The 21,815-nt window shown below is 33.8% G+C and overlaps 1 protein-coding gene across 7 annotated transcripts in view; it reads left to right on the plus strand.

Moving 5' to 3' along the window:
* pum (pumilio) overlaps positions 1–21,815 on the plus strand; it is a 369,798-nt gene that overhangs the window by 148,411 nt on the left and 199,572 nt on the right. For 2 of the 7 annotated variants that reach the window (XM_070111630.1, XM_070111638.1), the window contains exon 1: positions 12,530–13,448. The exons of 3 other annotated variants lie outside the window; for them this stretch is intronic. In XM_070111630.1, coding sequence (XP_069967731.1) covers positions 13,305–13,448 — 144 coding nt within the window. In that variant the 5' untranslated portion in view covers positions 12,530–13,304. Of the gene's footprint in view, positions 1–12,528; positions 13,449–21,815 lie in introns of those variants that run through there. 2 more of the 7 variants (XM_070111628.1, XM_036377475.2) reach the window with 2 other exon arrangements.

Here is a 21,815-nt window from a genome sequence, read left to right on the forward strand (position 1 = left end):
AAATTTTTTTAAAAATCCTTTTGTAGTGCGATAGTATATGTAGTAGAACTTGAGATATCATGCACACTGTTTCTAAAAAATAGTTCAGAGAAAACGACTGTAAAGCTCGCGCTGAGCTGTCAGTCCACTTTGTCGACGCATCACAAACTGAGCTGTAATTCGGAAAATAATTGAAATTTCAAAAAATGTTTTTAGCGACATATTCTTAAAGGGTTATACTACAACAATATGCACAAAAATCAAATTTTTAAATTTCTTAATCAGAATACCCCTCAATACAATACAATAAAATACAATATTACAATGAAAAATTTAAAGCTATTATTTATATATTAATTAATTCAACTCAACGTAAACTGAACTCAACTGCCATAAGCAAACAGCAATGTGGCTATGCTTCCAAAGTTCCAGTTCAAAACGGTGTTCAATCTTAATGCGTTTACATGTACAAATTGAAAATTTTTTTCTATTAAAAATGACAAATGCACCGATTAACAATCACAGGCGTTATAAAAAGTATTAAAATGTGTAAATTATCAAAAATAGGGTCAACATATTGCAAATTGTTTTCGTCGGCGGCAAAATCCGGATTTGACCCTTTTTGGCGTAGACGTTCATTACTCTCGCTCGAAATAAGGCAAAATTGTTATTTCAGTTTTGAATGAAATTACTTGCAATGCGAGCTTAGCCGAAACGTTTACGTCATTTAATACATGGCATGAATAATACGAAACACAGAATTCGAGCCCTTAGCACGACTGTCGAGTCCACGTAATCGGAACGCACCCGGATTTTTATGCGGCCAAGGACTGTCAACTCGGCAGAATTTTGCCGCTACAACAACCACACCAAAATGCAATGCATTTGATTTTCTTGTGTTGTTTGCACTTTAAAACAATAAATTAAGTTATTTAAAAATTGACACGTTTTGTTATATACAAGGTTAAAAACATTTATGATGTAATAAATATTATACAAGCAAGGTCAGTGTACTCTTTTTTTGTCTGACCGACGTGATGTCTAAATGACTAAAAAAAAATAATATTGATCATAAACCATTAATTGAGTAGCAATAAATTACTTAGAAATTTATTGTGTAAAATATTGATTGTGATTTACGGTTTTTACTCATTAAATACTCGTATGTCAGTTTTAGCAATATTGACCTAACAATACCTGTACTATTGTGAAAAATACGTGGAATGCTTTGTGCTATATTTTTCGTATATCGAGCATACCACACTTTTCTCACAATAACACAAGCATTTTTCGGTCAATATTACTGTCAGTTTATATTAAGAATTACACTGGTAAACACTGTTCTTATGTTGGTGTACCCTCATTAATACATGTAATATAATATAATAATTTTGTTTCAATCACGTACAGTTTTTTTGTGACTGCTACAAATTCATTTTTGACCTCATAACATATATGTACGTGTCTTTTTTTAAATAACTTCATTTGCACAACTTGCATCATATATACGTTTGTTATATCGTAATCATACCACAACAGCCCCACAATTTTTGTTATGTGTATGGTGAATTACCTTTTAAATCTCCGCGTCGTAATTTCATGTCATTAGTGTAACAGTGCAATTAGGACTAGTTTGGATTTTCTGTGAGGAATTAAGCTATATCATGGGCTCTTCGTAGGTCCAAAAATATGGTAACTGATAAAGTATAAAAGCTTTGAAGAAAAACTGAATAATCAGGAAAGACTCGCCTGGAAATGTTTTGTGAACTTTACCGAAAATTTTCTAGAAAACCAGAAATCGGAAAAATACAAAGGCTTTAGGAGAGTCATTCCATGTGATGGCCTGTTTCAGAGGAATTAAAAAAAATTTTTTTTTCTACTCAACACATGCCGCCTTGAAAATTGAGCTCGCACTTCCTCAACGATTCCGACTGATTGGCTTATCTGACACAACAGAAAAATTACCGTTGTTTTAATATGTAAGCCAAAACTGATTGAACTTTTATCAAATGAAAAATTGGACTTTTGGTAGACATTTGAAAAAAAGCTGGGAAATTTGCGTTTTTTGTTGGGTGTAATACGGATCCTTAAAAATGCATATGCTGAGAGGCCAGCGACTGAATTTTTTTTAAAATTTTTTTTTAAATTTTTTAAAATTTTTTTTTAAATTTTTTTTTTAATTTTTTAAATTTATATTTATGTTCTAGATTTTTTTTATTATCATTTTTTTTTTTCCAATACAATTACACCATTTTTTTTTTAAATTAAAATGTGGTTATAAATTATGTTGTTTAATTTGGCGCTCTGAATTTGTCTAATCGAATTTTCAAGACTTCAATTGTCCAAATATATTTATATACTTGTATGTATGTAAATGCAAAGGTGTGTGCGTGTTAAAAAGTTGTGAAGCTGGCGTTTCAATCTCATTGATTTATTTAATTGTATTATATAATACATAATTGTTATAATTACTATATAAATATCTATTTTTTTTCTAAACTTTTTATTGTTGTAGAAAATCAATTTAACTATTTCACAACCTCAGACTCAGCGCACATTTCCATATATAATTTCAATTTGTGTTCATTGCTATTAATTCCGAGTGTTTTTTTTATCCTGCTTTTATTTATTGGTTGCGCGCCACCAGCGTACTCTAGCATGCGGCAAAACAAAATAAGAGCACATTTACAAATCGAATAAAGAATTCTATTAACAGATGCTTATAAACTGGCATTTTGCTGACCACCAATGCAGCCATCCATCTGATCGGCCAGCCAGTATGCCGTTCATCGTGCCGCGACGCTATTGTCGCGCCACCACCGTCGTTGTTTTTTTTTGCATTGCTCAGTCATTCAATGTGCAAAATTTAATTAAAAAATCATTTTAATTGAAAGCAAAATGAAGTTAATTGACATTTGTATGTATATTTTTGACATTTGCTGCACGTTCACAACAATGCGACTGGGTTGTCGATGATGACGCTGTCGTTCAAATTGAACATGAGCTCTCAACTCATTTACTTGCAGTTGTTTAGCAAGTGTTGGAAAGCGCTTATTTCGTTGCTGGAATGAAGTGATTGATGCATTTCTAATAGGTTGTTTGTGTAAATGAAGTTTATGTAGTGTCCCTTATCTGCTGCCTTAAATCTTAGTTGCCATTGCATGTCAAATCCGTGTTAGTATCAGTAACAGCATGACAAAACTAACTAGAAACTCACTAATTTCTTAAGAAACAATCTTGAATAGAACATAAAATTTTAACGTTATTTCTTTTATGCCGCAAATGCGAATTGCGAAGAACTTAACTATTTAATCATAAAACAGCTTGAAAGTAAGAGAAATTACTATATGTTAATACGGCGAAATAAGGCAAAAAGCACATAAAAGCCATCAGCTTTTAAAGCAAAGCATAAAATAGTCTTAAAGGTCAGTGACATCACACGTTTTGCGCCAGCTGACCGCTTGAAAGCGTCTGCGCACGGCTTGACAGCTTAATGATCGCGAGAGATCGTGCAGAGATTCTTGCTTTTGATTTTGAGTTTGATTTCGTTTTTCGTTTTTTTCTATGTTGTTGCCACACGCTAATCGCATTTCTGCAGATGTTCAAAGAATGCTTGAAGTAGTGGTGTATGTGTTGATTGTCATAAGGAAAATGTTTCAAATAACGCGCGATATTAAGCACTTAAGCTGCTTAAATATTTATTTACCGTTAAGAACCATTTGCGCTAATGCACACTAATGACAAATCATTAAATATCTAATAGACAAAGTTGATTGACTTCAAATTTTATAATTGTTATGAATAATCATAGAAAGCGGGTTTATATGAGTATATTGGAGGTTAGAAATGTAAAAAGTTATGCTTACATTTGTGTGGGTCTATTCAAAGTTTTAATTTCTTATGCTATAATAATGATTCTCTTGGCTTGCCCCTGAAAGAAGGAAGAGGCAGCTGAAAAATGATACGAATAACGATACGAGTCAATTACACTAGCCGTAAAGTATCGCATACTTTTATCGAATAATTATCGATAATAATCTATCGACAACAATTTATCGATAATAATATATTGACAACAGTTTATCGCATAATAATTTGTTACTGACAAATTTATCGACAACAATTTATCCATAATAATTTATCGATATTTGTATGTACCTTAGAAAACTTAGACAGTACTTTAATCGATTTTCTAAACAAGAAAGTCAGCTGTTGTAGCACCGGATTGCCTAAACCAGTTTCACTAAAAATGCATCACCATTCCATTATTTTAACAAATTCGATGTTTTGAAAGAAATGTCGATTATTTATATATCACGTTAAAATATAATTAATATTTTCGATAATATTAAAATTCTTGACATATGCAAATGCTACTAATTTTAAAGAATTTTCCGAAATTTGTAAAAGAAATTTATCTTTCAATTATCATTGCTCGCTTCGCCTAAGCCAAAATAAATTTAATATAAATTAACTAGTAATGCGTATTCCGTAGTAATAAGTCATTCATAGAAAATATGCTTTCAATTTTTTTAGTGTCTTATTTGTTCATCTTCCTTGTAGACAACTAAATGCAACAACATTTCATATGAAATATGATCACTAAATAGTGAATTAACAATTTCCACAGCAACTAAATTACAACAACCTAAAAAAATGTTATCAAGAGTTTGTCGCCTTGCTCTGGTCCTTCTGCCATGTTATGCCATTGCACCATCACTGACCCAAGACACAACCGTTGTAGCGGCAATTATGATTAAAACTTCTTTATGTCGATATAAGCGCATTTAACACGCCATATCCCCAACTGATTATAGGCTATATATGCCAATTTAATGACTTGCTACCATAAAAAGCATGAGGTGTACGCTATTCTTGTGAACATAAACGTCATGGATAAACAAGTACACACACACATGCTTGTCTATTTATTTCTAGTTAACCGAGGTAAGTTCACTAACTCCTAAGAAAGCGGAAAATGTGGCTAAGATAAACGTGAATTGGTAGTTTGGCTGCTCGGCAAGCAACTCTGCAAACATAAAAGAGGAAGTGAATTGTTGTTTGTGTCAGTGAAGAGTTTGTTAATTATAGTGTACGTAGGCGAACGTAGAGCGGTTGAATTGATCAAGAGAGCGCGTGAAAGAATGAAGAGAACCACCTTTGATTGTGTGCATGCTTGTGATGATCGTTTACTGTTACATATACCTATACACATACGTAGATATTATATGTATGTATGCATGTGTTTTTGCTTGGCCCCCGTTTCGGCCAAGCCATTTACCTCTGTTTATATTCGAAATGTGGAGATCACATAAAAAGCGAAAAATAACAACAATGCAAGCAGAAACAGCTAACAACTTATTCAACTGACCGAATTGAGGTTTCAATGTGAACGAACTTAAAGTAGTCTGACTGGAAAGTGGCAGCAACAACACGCGAGCTTGACTGGAATTGTGCTGGCATGTAGGTATTGTGTTGTCAGAAGAGTGAGTGAGCTGTGTTGCTATGAAAGTCAGCAGTTACGGTGAAAGGGAGTGAAGGGGAATTAGCTGAAATTGGTATATACATAACATATGTATGTGTTTATAGTGAGTGAGATGGTTAAAGCCAACTAAGCGGAGTAGTGCAGCATGGCCCAAACCAAAGCTTGCTGAATTCTATGATATTTTTATTAGAAAATTACAATAACAACTATAATATAATAGTTGTTGGAAAGATTTTTTTCGTTGGCTTTAAATTTTTGTTTTTCTTTATATTCTTATAATATCCATTGCATTTTGCAAATAAAACTTTGCTGTAGCAGTGTATAAAGTATGTATTGTATATAAATATTTTGTTAATAATTGAAAAAAAAAAAAAAAATTCTCTCAGCTGAAAATGACAAATATTTCATTTCGTTTTGCATAGTATTTACAAAAGCATGTTTTCCAGAAAATAAATAAATTTTCGAATTTTCAGCAAAATAACATTTATTTTAACCATCTGCTGCTTTTAATGTCTTTATATTACGAGTTACCAAGAAATAGAGAAATGGTTTTATTATACAAGTATCAACATTTATAACAAACAGAAAAAGCAGTTATTCTTCAAATGAATTTTATTACTATTTCGGTGAACTCAGTTATTAATATGTTGTTTCTGAAATATATAAATTTTTAGTATTAATATAAATTCTTTTAGATATTTCCTCTTTTAGCTACCACAACATACCACATCCGCTTGTGGAATGCAATAAATCTAGCTCGTTGCAAAACAAGGCAACTGCAATGCTCAGTCTATTACATAGAAAACATATTCAACAGCATACAGATGCACACAACATAACTATCACAGCATAGCCAGTTTTATTTCGTTAGAACTCGCTTGACCTTTACGAATTCAGGATACGAAGTTTCACCATTAGTAGCACTCTACTTTCGGTTTAAGGCATGCTTTTGCATACTTCGTATGTTTTCTGCTCTTTTTTTAAGCTATTATGTTGCAGCACTAACGGAGATACTGGCTACTCTACCAACTCGTGCTAAGCCAAATTGACAGTAGCACTGGCAGGTGCCTGTGAAGACATTTCTGGACTTGTTCAAGTTGTGAATATACCTATGTTGTGTCGGCTTATAAGCTAGGCTGTATTTTGAATGTTTTACTTACTATATTCTTTATATGCATTGAGCATTAGTAAATTTTGCTGTTAATGTAAACCATTTGAGCTCATCTTTCACAAACATTTTTCAAGTTAAGACATTGACCGCTTCTATATTTCTCAAAACTTAAATAAAACCTCACCACTATGGGCTACAAGGCGTATAGAGCTGTCTTCAGCTGTTTGAAATGAATGTCAAGCGTTGCGTGGTTGCTTCCTGCTTAGTGTTGGGTTTGTATTTGGTCATGTTTAGATACATTCCGCATGTGGTCACTACAAGAATCTTTGCTTGATAGGCCATATCGAGCTGCTAAGTACATACAAGTATGTTGGAACGTCCATACCAAAACTGGAATTGCACACTAAATCGGAAAGCAAAGACAAGCAATGAATGTCATTATGTTGCTGCTTGCCACCACTAAGACTTATACATACATATATGAACGTGCAACATTGGCAGTTTGTATGCTTTTCCGCATTGAAATATGCACAAATATAGACATAACACATATGTACATATATAGTATGTATATGTGTATGTGTGTCTGCATTGTGTAGTGATCTTGCTAGCATGCTTTGTGAATACCAATTGGCCATTGCGCACTACGCTACTTTACTTTTGGCTTGTGGCTGTGGACGTTTAATTGGAACTAGTAAAACAAGCTGGCATTTACAGTTATCTGCGCGAACGCTGTCTTAACGAGTTCCAGTGCCACTGACATTGGCCTTTACGTTTGCCAGTTGATTTCTTGCCCGCCATCCGCTCAGCGCCCCTTTTTTATTTTCTCTGTTAGCCAGTTCAGTTAGTTACTGTTTGCCTTCACAGCTTAATGTTATTATTATTTATGCGCTGAAGCTCGTTACTACTGCGTGTCGCGCTTTTCACATTTCCCGTTTCTCCATACATGCTATGTTCTTCAGGCCGCATATTGTTACTAATTTTCTAGCATTCCAGGTGATAAATCAAATCATTACTGGAAAGTTAGTAGAATTTCTATCGTTTGTTCGTTTTACCTCACATTTTTGCTGCTCGCTGCCAACTGTTGCCTATTGGCTTTTGGCTAGCCTCCACCGTTAACTCGCTAGCTTTGTTCGTGTTGAGTCGATTTGTCTATAAAAATATTGTAAATTACCTTACATTTGCTTAGTACTGCTAGAGTTCATTAGTGTGAGCCCCAACAACACCTTTGCTGTCCATTTGGCAGCTATTATCACTTTTGCTGGTTATTATTTTTTTAATGAGATGAACATTATCTCTGTAATTACTAATTTTCGTATTCTGATCTTAGTATAGTAGATTTTTGATTTTATTTTATTATTTCTTGCTGTTTGCGCTTAGGCGTTAAAGCCGATTTTGCGATGGCATTAATATGTGTGAATTTATTTATTAAATCTACATTAGAACGTGTAGATTTTTGTTGTTATGCAATCGCGTATGCAGGTAATGTTCTACGGATCATTCGGAACAACTTTGCCTAGGTACTATGGGTCTAAAACCGGTTTCGAGCCAGCGAGTTTTAACGCGAAGTTTATCTTTTAGGGAGTATAAATATTTTTTCGTCAGTTTTTGAGATATTCGATTATATATTGATCATTTGTCGAAATCGGCCAGATCGCACAACTATCACATACATATCTCCCATACAACCAATAATTCAGATTTTTTATTTTTGATATCCTGCCTTTGATTAAGACCCTAAGAGAACGTGATGTTGCAAAACTGTTCTATATACACACTTAATAATGACAATGAAAATAAGGAAAATCGGACAACTATAACATATAAGTACATATCTCCCATACAACTAATTATTCAGATTCCAATTCAATTTGCTTTAATTCTTCCTTGGCAATTTTGCAATGTATGTGTGTATTTATATATAATATGCACCATTACCCACCCTATTCTGCCTTCTTTTCAATGACGCCTGCGTTCTCAACGCTCGCTTTTATTTCTCTTATTAAATGAAAATTATTTTATGCTCCTCGAATTGCTTTTATTAAAGGAAAATGAAGAGTTTTTTGTTTTCTGTAGAAGTTTATGCTTTGTTGTAGGGCTTCGAAAGCGTAATGCCTCGTTCTACATTATTATGGTTTTAGGAATTTTTTTATATTCAACTGTACCGTTATATCAAGCAACATAAATACGCATACATTTTCAACTACAAATAAATTTTTTTCTAGTGCTTAGTTGAAGTGTGATGTAAATATTGAGCAAGAAAAACTTACTATTAAACAAAATATGACAATAAATTAAGCCTGCAAACTGCAATCTTCGTTCAGAAACCAGCTTGCGAAAATAATTTAAGTGGTTACATGAGTTTCCTCGTGCTGAAAACGGTCAATTTTCAATACTTTTGTGTTTTATATAAAAATTAAATATTTTATTTAAACTTTTTAGTATTCTAAAGAGACATATTTTATAAAGATTCTGTAAAATTGGAAAATATTTAAAACTCAGCCATTACGAAAGCATCAAAAGTAAAAAAGAAAAAACTACGTGTTTTAACTAAGACCATAAACTAGGTATTGGACGAAAGGAAAACAAAACAAATGAAAATTGTATTTTTGGCAGACGTTTTTACAAAGAAATGCAAATTTTGGTGAAAAATTCGCGACGTTTAATTGACAAAAAAAAAAATCTAATGTTCAAGACCTTATAATTTATATATCGAAGACCTGTGTAAAATTTCATTAAGATCGGTTTAAACAGTTCGCGAGAAATCTTGACAACCGACTGTGAAAACACAGTTTCGAGAAAAAAGCGTTTAAAGTTCTAAGTGACTATATAGCTGACCTCGAAAGCGCAACTTTTCAAGGCTGTAACTCCAAAACTATTACTCTGATCAATTTGAGAATTTAGGGCAATATTCTAGAGATGTTATGGAATTAAATAAGTCAGTAAATTTTTTTTGAAGCCTTGAAACTTTTAACACCTTAATGCGGTTAATACCAAATTGAGTAATTTAACTAAACAAACCAGAAATAACTGGCTGGCGAATTTTAAGGGATTGAGATTGGGAGAGATTTCTACAAATCCAAATAATTTTTAAGGCAAATGTTATCCATAACAAAAAAAAACTTGTATGTTGAGATATTCTTGAATTTTTTATACTCTGAATTTGTCAAAACAATTTTAAATACTTAATTCTTAACACTCTATGAAGCACTCACACATAGACCGATTTTGTTTTATTAAAAGAAAAACAAAGAATTTTTATCACCGAAATAGTAGTTGTCCTCAATATAAGTGCATTCGCAACACAGCTTTCGCCACCAACCTGTTAATTCAGATAAATTCAATTTGCGCGGCTTCATTACTTTTTATCTAATGAGAAAAGAAAATGCTGAAATACAAAGTAATCGCTTATGAGCAAGTAAAACTAAGAGAGTGTATAGAAAGTTAGTGAAAATAAAAAAAATTTCAAATGGCAATGCCTAACGACAACGACTAAAGAATTTGAAGAGTGTAAATATTAAACTCTCCAAAGTGTGAGAGAGCGTAGTTGTGTTTTGCGGAATAACATTCTCCCGCCTTGTCGGCACATGCAACAAGCGAAATGTATTGTACATGCAAAAACGAGCTATACAAGTAAACTAACAGTACAATCAATTGCAAAGCATTTTTGAGATATTTACCGTAAAAGAAACAATGCATATTTTGAGTGCCAGAGCGTAAGTGAAAAGTGACGTAGTTTACGTTTACGGCATGTACTAATATATATATTATAGCAAGATTTCGCCGCTTATCTTCTGCTTTGCGGGTGTGATGCAAATGTGCAAACTCTAAACTCTTATCACTTCGTACATATTATACTGATTTGTAGGTTTTATAAAAAATCACTAAATATTGTCGTTATTGGTTCTACTTCAGTTCACTGTGTCTTTTGCCACCACCACAAGCTTATTCTTCATATGTTGCGCATACTCTTTTTCGCTCTCTCTCTCTTTATTTTCTATTTACTGCGCTCTTAACGTGCTTCACGCTCTTTAACTAAGCTCTTCAATTAAATTCAACGCGGTGGCAACGTTGCATCTACCGAGTTCGTCTACCAACGCTTGCGTATGGTTCTACTTGCCTTCTACTATTACTTGTTCGTACAGCATTCGTTCGTTAGTTGTCGTTTGTTCGCTTTATTTGTGTTTTGTTCTTGTTTTTGCTTTTTGCGATTGTCGGCTTTCGCCTGCCCAACACACTGACTCAATCAATGCCGATGAGGCGCTGGTTGGCTGCCGCAATTTTCATCGTAGACTTTGCGACTTCAATTCAGTTCGCGATGGAACTTTGAACATTGTGGATCGTATTTTCCTATTGTGTGAAGCAAGTATATTGTCGTCACGTTTAACGCCTCATCTCGTCTCGTCGTGTCGTCGCTGTCGTATTAGCTTACTGGTCGTTTTTGACGTGCAAGTTGAAATATTCAAAATTATCAGAAACAAGCGTGATTTTATTGGTTAATTATTGTTGGAAATATTTTTTTTCTATATAATTATATACAACAAGTGAAGAAAGTGAGCATTGAAACATGTTTCAGAAGTATAATTTCAAATTTAACAAATTTATTTGACGTGAGTGTAACGTGTTAAATTTCTATTCTAATTTGTGGTGCATGCTTCATTAAAACAAATTTCAAATCTCTGTCACAAAAGCACAAAGAATGCTCACAAATTCTAATACCAAATAAAAATAAAATTTAAAAGTGTCATAGAAAACGGCGAAGCACTTACTCTTACATATACTTATGCCTTTTTAACGGTAAAAAGGCGGATGTGCTGCGTTGGCGGCTTAAACGGTTTCCGTTCCGAGCAAGCGTGCATTCATAAACTATACGCTGCGGAATAAATAATTAAGTATTTACATTTTCTGCTGTCACATGACTAATACATCACACGAGAACTAGTAAAAGTGCCTACAAAATAGTTTCTCAAATAAAATATTAATTGTGTATAACTAAATTACTAAACGGCAAATAAAACAAAAACGTCAAAGCGTAATTTTGTTGTACTGTAGCGCAGCTTTAATGCCAATTCCACTTGTTGGCCAAGTAAACAGGTGTTGAGCGCCTTATGCTATGCTTTAAAATTTCGTAATCAGATAGAGCTTATAAACATTTCAACACTGAAACGTGCTTGCAAGTTGGTTTTAAGGACTTCATAATTGGATTGTGTGCATATAAAAACAACAACAAACACATAGTAAATTTACAGCAATAACTTTGCGAGTGTAAACGTGTCGTATTTGTTGCACAAATATCGTACTATTCAAGCACGCCAAAGCGGTTTCCCAACAATAGAACAACATTCTGCTACTGCGTGTCGCGCGTGCTCGCTGCGTGTGTGTGTATGTTTTATTGCGGATTAAAAAGGATTTTATGTAGATTATTGTTGTAGATATCAACAGCGTAGCAGCAGCGATAGGAACACTGCGTTGCGTGGCAATCAGCGTACGAAAATAACATAACTGTATCTATAAAGTGCCGTTATTTGCTTTTCGCAGTGTAATATCGGATTAAATTTAATTGAAATTGGCTAGTAAAAGTGTTGCAGAAAAAAAAGCACAACAGAAGTGGTAAAAAATTAATGAGTTTGCTTTGAAATAAGCAAAAATTTAATATATTAGTCAAGCTACTTTTTCGTGTGAAATTTAATTTAAAAAAAAAATTAATATTTGCTACAAAACTTTAATTATATAAACTAGTATGTAGTAAATTTATATATTTAAAGTTTCCAAAGCTGAAAAATATATAAATATTTGAACGTAAATTGTTTGCCAAACATTGTACAAACCAATAAAATACAGAATACCCATAAAATATGTGTGTATGTATACCCATATATGTATATATGTAATCAAATTATTGTATAAACATAAGAGAAAAATTATCTTATAACATATGTGCAATAAACAAAAGAATTTATTTTTTAACCTAAGCCTAAACACAATTTTTAAATAAAATTTTTGATGCAAAAAAATCTGTGACAAAAAAAAAATATACATCACATATATAATATATATTAAAATTAAAACCAAATTTCAAACATAAAAAACACAAAAGTACATGCAACAAATGTATTTGCATTGCAATTTATCACAAACAACAAGAAAACAAATGCGCTCTTAAACCGTAATCCACACGCTGCGCACGCCGAAGTGTAAATAAATTGCGATTTCGCTGCATTTTCATACGAATTGCCAGATTTGTGCGTGAGTTATACGCTGGTGTTTGTGTTTACTAGACGCGCCACAAAAAACCGAACGGCAAAAACAATAAAAACCGGATGCTTTAATTTAAAACGCATACAAACATAAATACATTTCCGGTTGATAAGCAGCAAAAGCAAAAGATAAACACACAAAATATCAAATAAATGCATAAAACAAAATAAACTACAGTTAAGCCAAGTGCATAGCAGCAATCAGAAACATTTAATTCAACCAATAAAAAAATATTTTTTAAACTGATGCGCATCTGTATGTAAGCGGCAGTGATAAATACATTTTTTACACAAAATACTAAGCGCTTTCCATATATTTAACTAAGCAACAACAACAAAAGTTTGGAAAATTGCTTAGCTTAAGCGCACTACAACAGCGTTAGCCCCCAAATACTGCAGCCACTAAAGCAGTGCTAATAAATAAATAAGAAACTAACAAAAAATTATAAATTGTAAAGCAAAACACAACAATATGGTCGTTTTGGAGACTGCGACCGCACTGCTGGGCGGCCCCTATGCACAGGGTGCACCCGCTTTGAAAATGGTACAGAAACGCTATATTGGATTACATCAATGGCTCGGACCGCTGCGCGGCAAAGAGCTTAAGGATTCAATTGTAAGTATCGTTAAGTGTGTGCACTTTTTCCAACATTGTCTTGTGTTGTTGTGACTATGTGTAACGCATGTATGCTGGCGTGCGAGTGTTTATTAAATTTAAAATATTTTATTGAATAATTGCTGTTTGGTGTATACTGTGTTCAAAAGCGCAAAATATAGAATCTGTTGAGTTGGCTCACATACTATGGAAACACTAATTTTTGTATCTGTACGTCGGTTCACATCGTCTTTTTTCACTGACTAAGCAAACTTTTAAATGCTCCCAGATTTTCTCTGAAATATTTGGTTGAAATGTTTCTGCCCCCGAAATGAAAAAAAATACTGTTTTTGGTACAAAATATATATTTTTATTCAATATAAACTCCTTTAACTTCAATACACCTATTCCAATGATCCTTTATAACTTTATGACATCCCTATAATGACTTTCTGGTAGCTCTCTTCTTCATTCGATGAAAAACGCTTTCCACGCAGGACTTGTTTCAGGTTTCTGAAGTGGTAGTAGTCGCTGGGAGCCAAATATTTTGAATACGGTAGATGCTCAAGCAATTCGTTCTTAAATTCGTTGGATTTTAACATTGTTAAAACACCTTTGTGCGCAGGTGCATTGTCTTGATTAAAAATTCTTTTTTTGTGCTGCAAAACAGGTATTTTCTCAAAACTGTTTTTATCCAGCTAGTCCAAAAGGCTGTCATCATATTCAGAATTGATTGTTTTACTTTACTGCGGATTCTTTTTGCATCCCAAAAAACTGATGCGATAACCTTCTTTGCTATTCGTTGTGCCCTCACCTGCTTTGCAGCTGAACAACTAGCTTCAGTCCACTGTAAACGTTTTGTTTCAATTTAGGATCATAGTGGTAGATTCTAAAACGACGCAAGAAATCGGTTTTATTCTGCTTAACATGCTCTAAATTATGCTTAGAAATTTGTTTTCGATCCATCCAGTTTTTGTTGAATTGTTAACGGCAAACTTTCCAAAAGCTCTTACATGTGTAATTCTCCTTGTAAAATATGAAGTACTCGTTCGTCTAAGACAGATGTGGCATTAGCAATTTCTCGCTTAGTCAAACAAATATCTTTACTAACAGTATTATGAGCTTGCTTAATGATTCCTGGTGTGGTTGCGGTTTTTGGTCGTGCTTCGCGTGGATCATCTTCACGCCTAGTACTACGACCACCTTTCAAAATTCAACGTTGCGTTTTGGAGTTGAGGACTCCTTATACACTATACTAACAATTGTTCATAAATTTCCTTTGCTTTTAAACATTTCAAAACAAAGAATTTAATCACTGCGCGATATTTAATTTTTTCCATATTAAAAAAATAGTCTGACACGTCAACTTCAAATGGCTTGTAAACTAATAATTAATTGACGAATGACTTGTAACTTTGCATGTGTTCTCACGACAGATGTACCAACTTGAGACAACAAAAAAGTGGTAGCTAGTAGTGCTATTTCTTGGTGAGACCAATCAACTTTTCAACCAACCTGTATACAAATTACATCAATGACTCAAATATCTACAATGCTGTAAAATTTGGCTACCATTTTTTTTTACGGCACAATTTACAAAATTTTTAAACGTTAGTGCTTAATTATTGTCTCTTACAAGTAATTCCAATGCCTCAGAATCTCTCTGTGCTGTAAAAGTTTTACACTAATGCAGCATAATTGTTGACAAATCGCTTGTGGTTGTTTATTTGTCGTTGTTCGATTTGCACAAACTTTTTTCGCACAGTGTACTTGTACAACAAGTAATTGTAATATATTACTGCAACAGTTTGTTGTTGCTTTTTAACAATCTTCCTCTCCTGCTTGTTTTATTTGATTCATTCGCTTGCTCGTACATATTTTATGCGCTCAATACTTTTTGACATTTTGTGGTTAATATTTATGAGTTGCATGATTAATGTGTTGTTGTTTTGGCGAACACAACAGCCATACCTAACTTTTTGTTGTATAAGTTTGTATTTTTATCGCTTATTCCTGAAGGGTGGTTGTGGGTGTTGGGCTAGCGCGGCTGTTTATCGTCAGCTTGTAGGTGATTTTCATTATGTAAATGATTGAACACTTGCATTTTGATTACATGTTGTTGGTTTGTTTGTGTTTTGAGCGGCTATTAGTTACTCTCCACCTTCTCAGGGCTGGGTAAGTGCTTATGACGCTTGCTCTGTTCTAACTGCTGATTAGTTCTCAAGTGCTTCAGTTTAATTTTTTTTTTTACTTAACTGTGTGTTTTGCGCCATTTTATTGTATACCCTGAACAAGGTATATATAGTTGGCCGGTATGTTTGTAACACCCAAAAGGAAACGTCGGAGACTAGATAACATATATATTTAAATGATCGTTATGATGAATTTAGTGGACGATATCATACCACTGTAGCATATAGATGGCATACAAAGAAGTTCTTGTATGTAAACTTTGTTATTTCTGAAGGGTATTCAAGCTTCGATACAACCGAAGTTAATGTTTTTTCTTGTTTACAGTTTTTGGTGCTAATATTTTATATTCGCCACTGTCTGCTTATCAATCAGTAGCTTAAATGTTGCATTGATTGGAGGCATGACGAGGCAGTTGATAGATTGACTTATTTATTTATCGATCGACAGTTTGCTAATGAGCGCTACCGTGTGTTGTTGGCATTTATTTTACCAACTTCAGTGTTTTGCTTGTTTTATTTACCACAATTTGAAATGTTTAAGACATATGTACATAAGTATATCTATGAACGAAGCTTAATTCTTTACTAATCTAAAAGGTAGAATTGTTTTTTTGAATTTTTGTGGTTATTCCTCAGAAAATAGTGTCCAGAGTCATTTGGAAACGCTTTCCTAACGTAGTTACGCTATGAAACGACAAATGCAACAAAAATTAATTTTTGAAAAAATAATTTTTTATTAAAGCATTAACGGCAACATAAATATGAATACATAAATCATTTCGTGAGTCGCCTATATCATGTTCCCACTAAAAGTTTGAAGTGCTTAGATTACATTTTATCTATTCACTAATCTAGACTGTTCTCACTGGCGTTGCAGATTTCTAAAACAGCTTGATTAGCCGATCGAAGCTGTGGCATGTTTCTCGCCACAATTCTATTAGGTCGGCTTCGGTAGCCGCACTCCACATTACTCTCCTTTTTTTATACTCTTGCAACCTGTTGCTACAGAGTATAATAGTTTTGTTCACCTAACGGTTGTTTGTATCACCTAAAACTAATCGAGTTAGATATAGGGTTATATATATATATAAATGATCAGGATGAAGAGACGAGTTGAAATCCGGGTGACTGTCTGTCCGTCCGTCCGTCCGTCCGTCCGTGCAAGCTCTAACTTGAGTAAAAATTGAGATATCTTTATGAAACTTGGTAGACATGTTTCTTGGTACCGTGAGACGGTTGGTATTGCAGATGGGCGTAATCGGACCACTGCCACGCCCACAAAACGCCATTAATCAAAAACAAATAACTTGCCATAACTAAGCTCCGCAATAAGATACAAGACTGTTATTTGGTACACAGGATCACATTAGGGAGGGGCATCTGCAGTTAGAACTTTTTTTTTTAAGTGGGCGTGGTCCCGCCTCTAATAGGTTTAATGTGCATATCTCCTAAACCGCTAATGCTATAATAACAAAATTCACTAGAAGCAAATGTTTTTAGCACTTCTATTGACGGTGTGAAAATAGTTGAAATCGGGTGGCAGCTCCGCCCACTCCCCATATAACGGTACTGTTAAAAACTACTAAAAGCGCGATAAATCAAGCACTAAACACGCAAGAGACATTAAATTTTATCTCTGAGATGTTATAAATTGGCTAGGAACCGCGTTCAAAATTAGTCAGTGGGCGTGGCACAGCCCACTTTTAGGTGAAAACCCATATATTGAGATCTGCTCAACCGATTTCAACCAAATTCGGTGCATAACGTTCTTTTCATGTTTCTATGTCATTTCACTTTCCACTATGCAAATCAGGTAACAATGATTATATCGGGGTAAAACTTTGCGTGAATAATGCAATTAAAGTATGCCACCTTGCGGCCAAAAATTGTCTAAATCGAACCAAAACTGTTCAAACCCCTAAGTACTGAATATGTGGACCCCAGTGCCTATAGGTGACCTTCTACCGAAAATATCAGTCAATCCACAATGAAATCTCAAACGAGTATACCATTTGCTTTGCGAGAGTAGAAAATGTTCGGTTACATCCGAACTTAGCACTTCCTTACTTGTTGTTACTATTTTCTACCATTTCCACTTATTTTCTTTTTAATTTACTTTGTATGTTTAATTTTTCTCACTTTGACAGTTTTGGTGTCTAAATCAGCTGGTATAATATGATAAATTTCCCTACTGACAAACAGATGGCGCTAAATCAGAATCGCACAGGCAGATTTCGAGTAGATTAACTTTAAATCTCCTCATTGACGCTTTTAACAAGTGTCATTTTTGTATTGCGAATTCTTGGTAAATCTCGTAGATTAGCGAGATAATTTACTCAACAGCCTAAATCTCGTAATTAAGTGTTGGTGACAACATGTTATTGAATTAATACAAAACACATTATACTGTTTTCGAAATAACTGCAACCTATTTATTTTATACAAACGCATATTTCACACATAGTTACAACAATTATTTGCACTTTTTTATGATTTTATTGTATGTTTTCATACTTTTGAACTTAAGCTTTTTTCGTTTCCATATTTTGCATTCGTTAAGTTCTTTGTGCTTCACGCCATGTAGCGGCTGCAAATGAAAGCTGTTGAAAAGCTAAAGAAAAAGTTGAAAAAAAAATAATGTGATATCAAACATCACATCAGCGCGACGGATTGACAACTAGTTTGACAATTTTTCGCCAATTTGAATGTAAAAATATTTCAGTTGTATTGTTTAAGCTGCTTTTTGTGCTCGCAAACAGCTGTTTTCCCGCACATATTCATATCTGTATTTGTGTATGGCATTTACATGCAGCGACTTTTTTATGTGGCCGCAAATAAAACAAACTAATAACTTTTTATCTTGTATATATATATTTTTTTTTTATTTGATGTTTGATTTTATGCATTTGTTGTGTTTTTCAGCTGCGCTTCTTCATTATTATTTTTTGATATGCGTATACCCACATGTTGGTGATTTGTTTAATTTGTTATTTTTCTTTATTTATGTTTTTTATGTTGTATTCTTGGCATATTCACGCGCTACTCTGATTTTCATTGTCTGCTCATGAATGCGGAAATATCGCCTAAAGTTCATTGCAGCTTTTTATAAACATTTGAAAAATAAATACATGTAAATATGCGTATATAGGAATATAGTTTTGTATTAATTAATTCATGAATGAGCTGCGTGTTCATAAAAATATGTTGCTGGTTTTTTTTTCTTGAAGTGTTTGATATACTATATTATTTATGTATTTTAATTTCATTAGTTAGACGTCATATGCTTCAGTCTCTGTTATAGTTTTAAATTTTGCATATTTTAATGACTTTTCAGTTGGTTATGCATTTCAAATAGTACATAGTATATAGTGTGGGTATTTCTGCATATGGTGTTCTTCATGTCTGGTCCATTTTGAGGTTATAGATTTTGAAAAGTTTAGATATAACTTTTTTTATGATACGTATGTATCGGCTTTTATTTTCTTTGCAATAAAGAAGAAGAGAGTCAACTCTCCGGTATAACTGTAATAGCACTACCGTTAGGTGAACTAAACTGCTATATTTTGAAAAAGCTGACAAAGTTATGCTCTAGAGTTCTCATCTAACGATTTTCATGCTCTCAATTATCTATTTCGTTGTCTTTAAATTTAACAGTAATAAAAAAATGTCACTCATACAAGGTGTGCTCTAAAGATAACTTAACTTTTTGGATATAGAAAAAATGCAATTATACTAGCTTTGGAAGCTTATACGTGCTTTACAAGTTGTATGATTTAAATATATTAGTTATATATATATATTATATGTATATATTTAGTCAAAATAGGTTCCATTATCAATACAAAGTTTGGATGCGTGGATGTTTGGTTTTTATATATTTATACCCTGAACAGGGTATATTAATTTTGCCACGAAGTTTGTAACACCTAGAAGGAAACGTCCGTCTGTCTGTCCGTCCGTCCGTCTGTCCGTCTGTATATACGCGAACTAGTCCCTCACTTTTTGAGATATCGATCTGAAATTTTGAACACTTCTTTTTCTCCCCAAGAAGCTGCTCATTTGTCGGAACGGCCGATATCGGACCACTATAGCATATAGCTGCCATACAAACTGAACAATCGGAATCAAGTGTTTGTATGGGAAACTCTTTCATTTGACGAGGTATCTTCACGAAATTTGGCACGGACTATTAGTTAAGGCAACAATGTAATCTCCGAAGAAATTATTCAGATCGGATGACTATAGCATATAGCTGCCATATTAACTGAACGATCGGAGTAAACTGCTTGCATGGAACATTTTTTTATTTGACGAGGTATCTTCACGAAATTAGGCACGAGTTATTGCTTAAGGCAACAAATTATTCTCCACAGAAATTGGTCAGATCAGATCACTATATCATATAGCTGCCATACAAATTGAACGTTCGGAATCAAGTTCTTGTAAAGGGCCTTTGTTTTTGTGAAAGGTATTATAGCTTCGGCGCAACCGAAGTTAACGTTTTTTCTTGTTTTATATATTTTTTAATATTTTTTATTTAATATTTAAAAAAATTTTTTTTTTTGTTTTGTTATATAATATATAGCAATTTTCTTCCGCACCTCGGTTACGGCTATTTAAATGACTGGGATATCATCATAAAATGCTCCTTTCTTATTGCATTTAAATTTTTGGAATAGCAAATAGTCACATGGTAATAACTCAGGCGAATACGGAGGGTTAGGTTGATGAGAGGAATCCGTTTTTTCATCAGTATCCGTTCACTTTTTTTTGGACTTCATTGAATTTCTGATTTGCGATTTACAGGCAGTTAGCTGTGTTTGAAAGAGCAGGAATGTATATAGCGTAAATGCTGTATAAATGTATTTAAATATAAAGTTCGGCTATTTTTGGACACACCTTGTATTTATGGTATTAAACCACGTCACTCACGTTTTTTGCTATAACACGATTATAATGAGTTTTTAGTTCATACATATTTCATATATAATACTATGCGCTTTATTACATATTTGTAATTACCTCTTCAGCTTTGTGCTTCACTGAAGCGTTCAATGATAGTCGATATGGGATGCTAACAGGTGTGTTGTAGCGCATACACATACATATGCTTACAATAAAATATGTATTCTTGTTCATAATAGCTGTATTGAACGCCATACATATATATGTGCGTGTGTGTAATGCACGCTTACTGCAAACACGGTTGCACCACCACAACCAGCCGGTCAATTCTGCACAACCACTGGTGTCAACAATCGCAGCTTATGCTGATTACTTCTAGCCACTTACTGAAAAAGTACTAAATGCATATGCTTATTTATACACACATCTATTGCAACTTTACGCTCAGACATTATATAAGAAAAAGTGGCGGTGAAATGTTATATAAAGAAACAAAGGCATGCCTGCCTACAGAAATCTCTATGCAACATAGAGCTATGCTTGTAAAAAATGTAGTTGTGTGGCTACACGGCTTGATACAAGCCATCAAACACATTTCTTTTTGACATATTTCCTCACAAATATAGCAAATTTTGCTTGCGGTTGGCAACGCTCACTGAACGCAATAAATTATAAATATTTGTTATTTTATAATTCCTCACTTGATTTATGCTTTTTTTGTTGTTTCGCGCTTGTTTTGTTTTTGTTTCTCTAACCACCATGCGCAGAAAAGCAAATGCAAAAAGTATTGCTTCATACTATTTTTGCTTTCTGCTGTTGCTTGTGCAGCGTTGCCAATGCAGCAGCGCTAAGGCTGCATGCAACACGCACTTTGCAATAATTTTTCGCTGCATGAAATTGCTTTCTAGAGCGTTGCAATGCGTTATTGCATGCAAGCTGGCGGCGCTGTTGCCACATTGTAAGTATGGCATTTTAGTATTTCTGTGTGAACTGCATTTGCTGCGTGGCGTGGTGCACTGTGGCCAACGCACTCTTTTGGAAAATTCAGTTCATGTGATGCACGCATTTTGTGCGCTTTTCTCTGCCGCGAGTGTGTAGCTGTCGAAAATTTAAAAATGCACAGAATGTCTTGAAAAATAAGTGAAATGCAAGGCAATTTTGTTGCGTGAAAAATGAATATGAAAACTACTTTTGCTAAACTTTTCCCATGGCTGTTGTGTGCTGTGTAAAGTTGCGTTGTGTCACTTTTCCTTTCTGTGCTGTTTGCTTATAATTCAGCGGCTGTCGAGAT

The sequence above is a fragment of the Bactrocera oleae genome, chromosome 2 (genome assembly GCF_042242935.1).
Source record: "Bactrocera oleae isolate idBacOlea1 chromosome 2, idBacOlea1, whole genome shotgun sequence".
Taxonomy (NCBI): domain Eukaryota; kingdom Metazoa; phylum Arthropoda; class Insecta; order Diptera; family Tephritidae; genus Bactrocera; species Bactrocera oleae.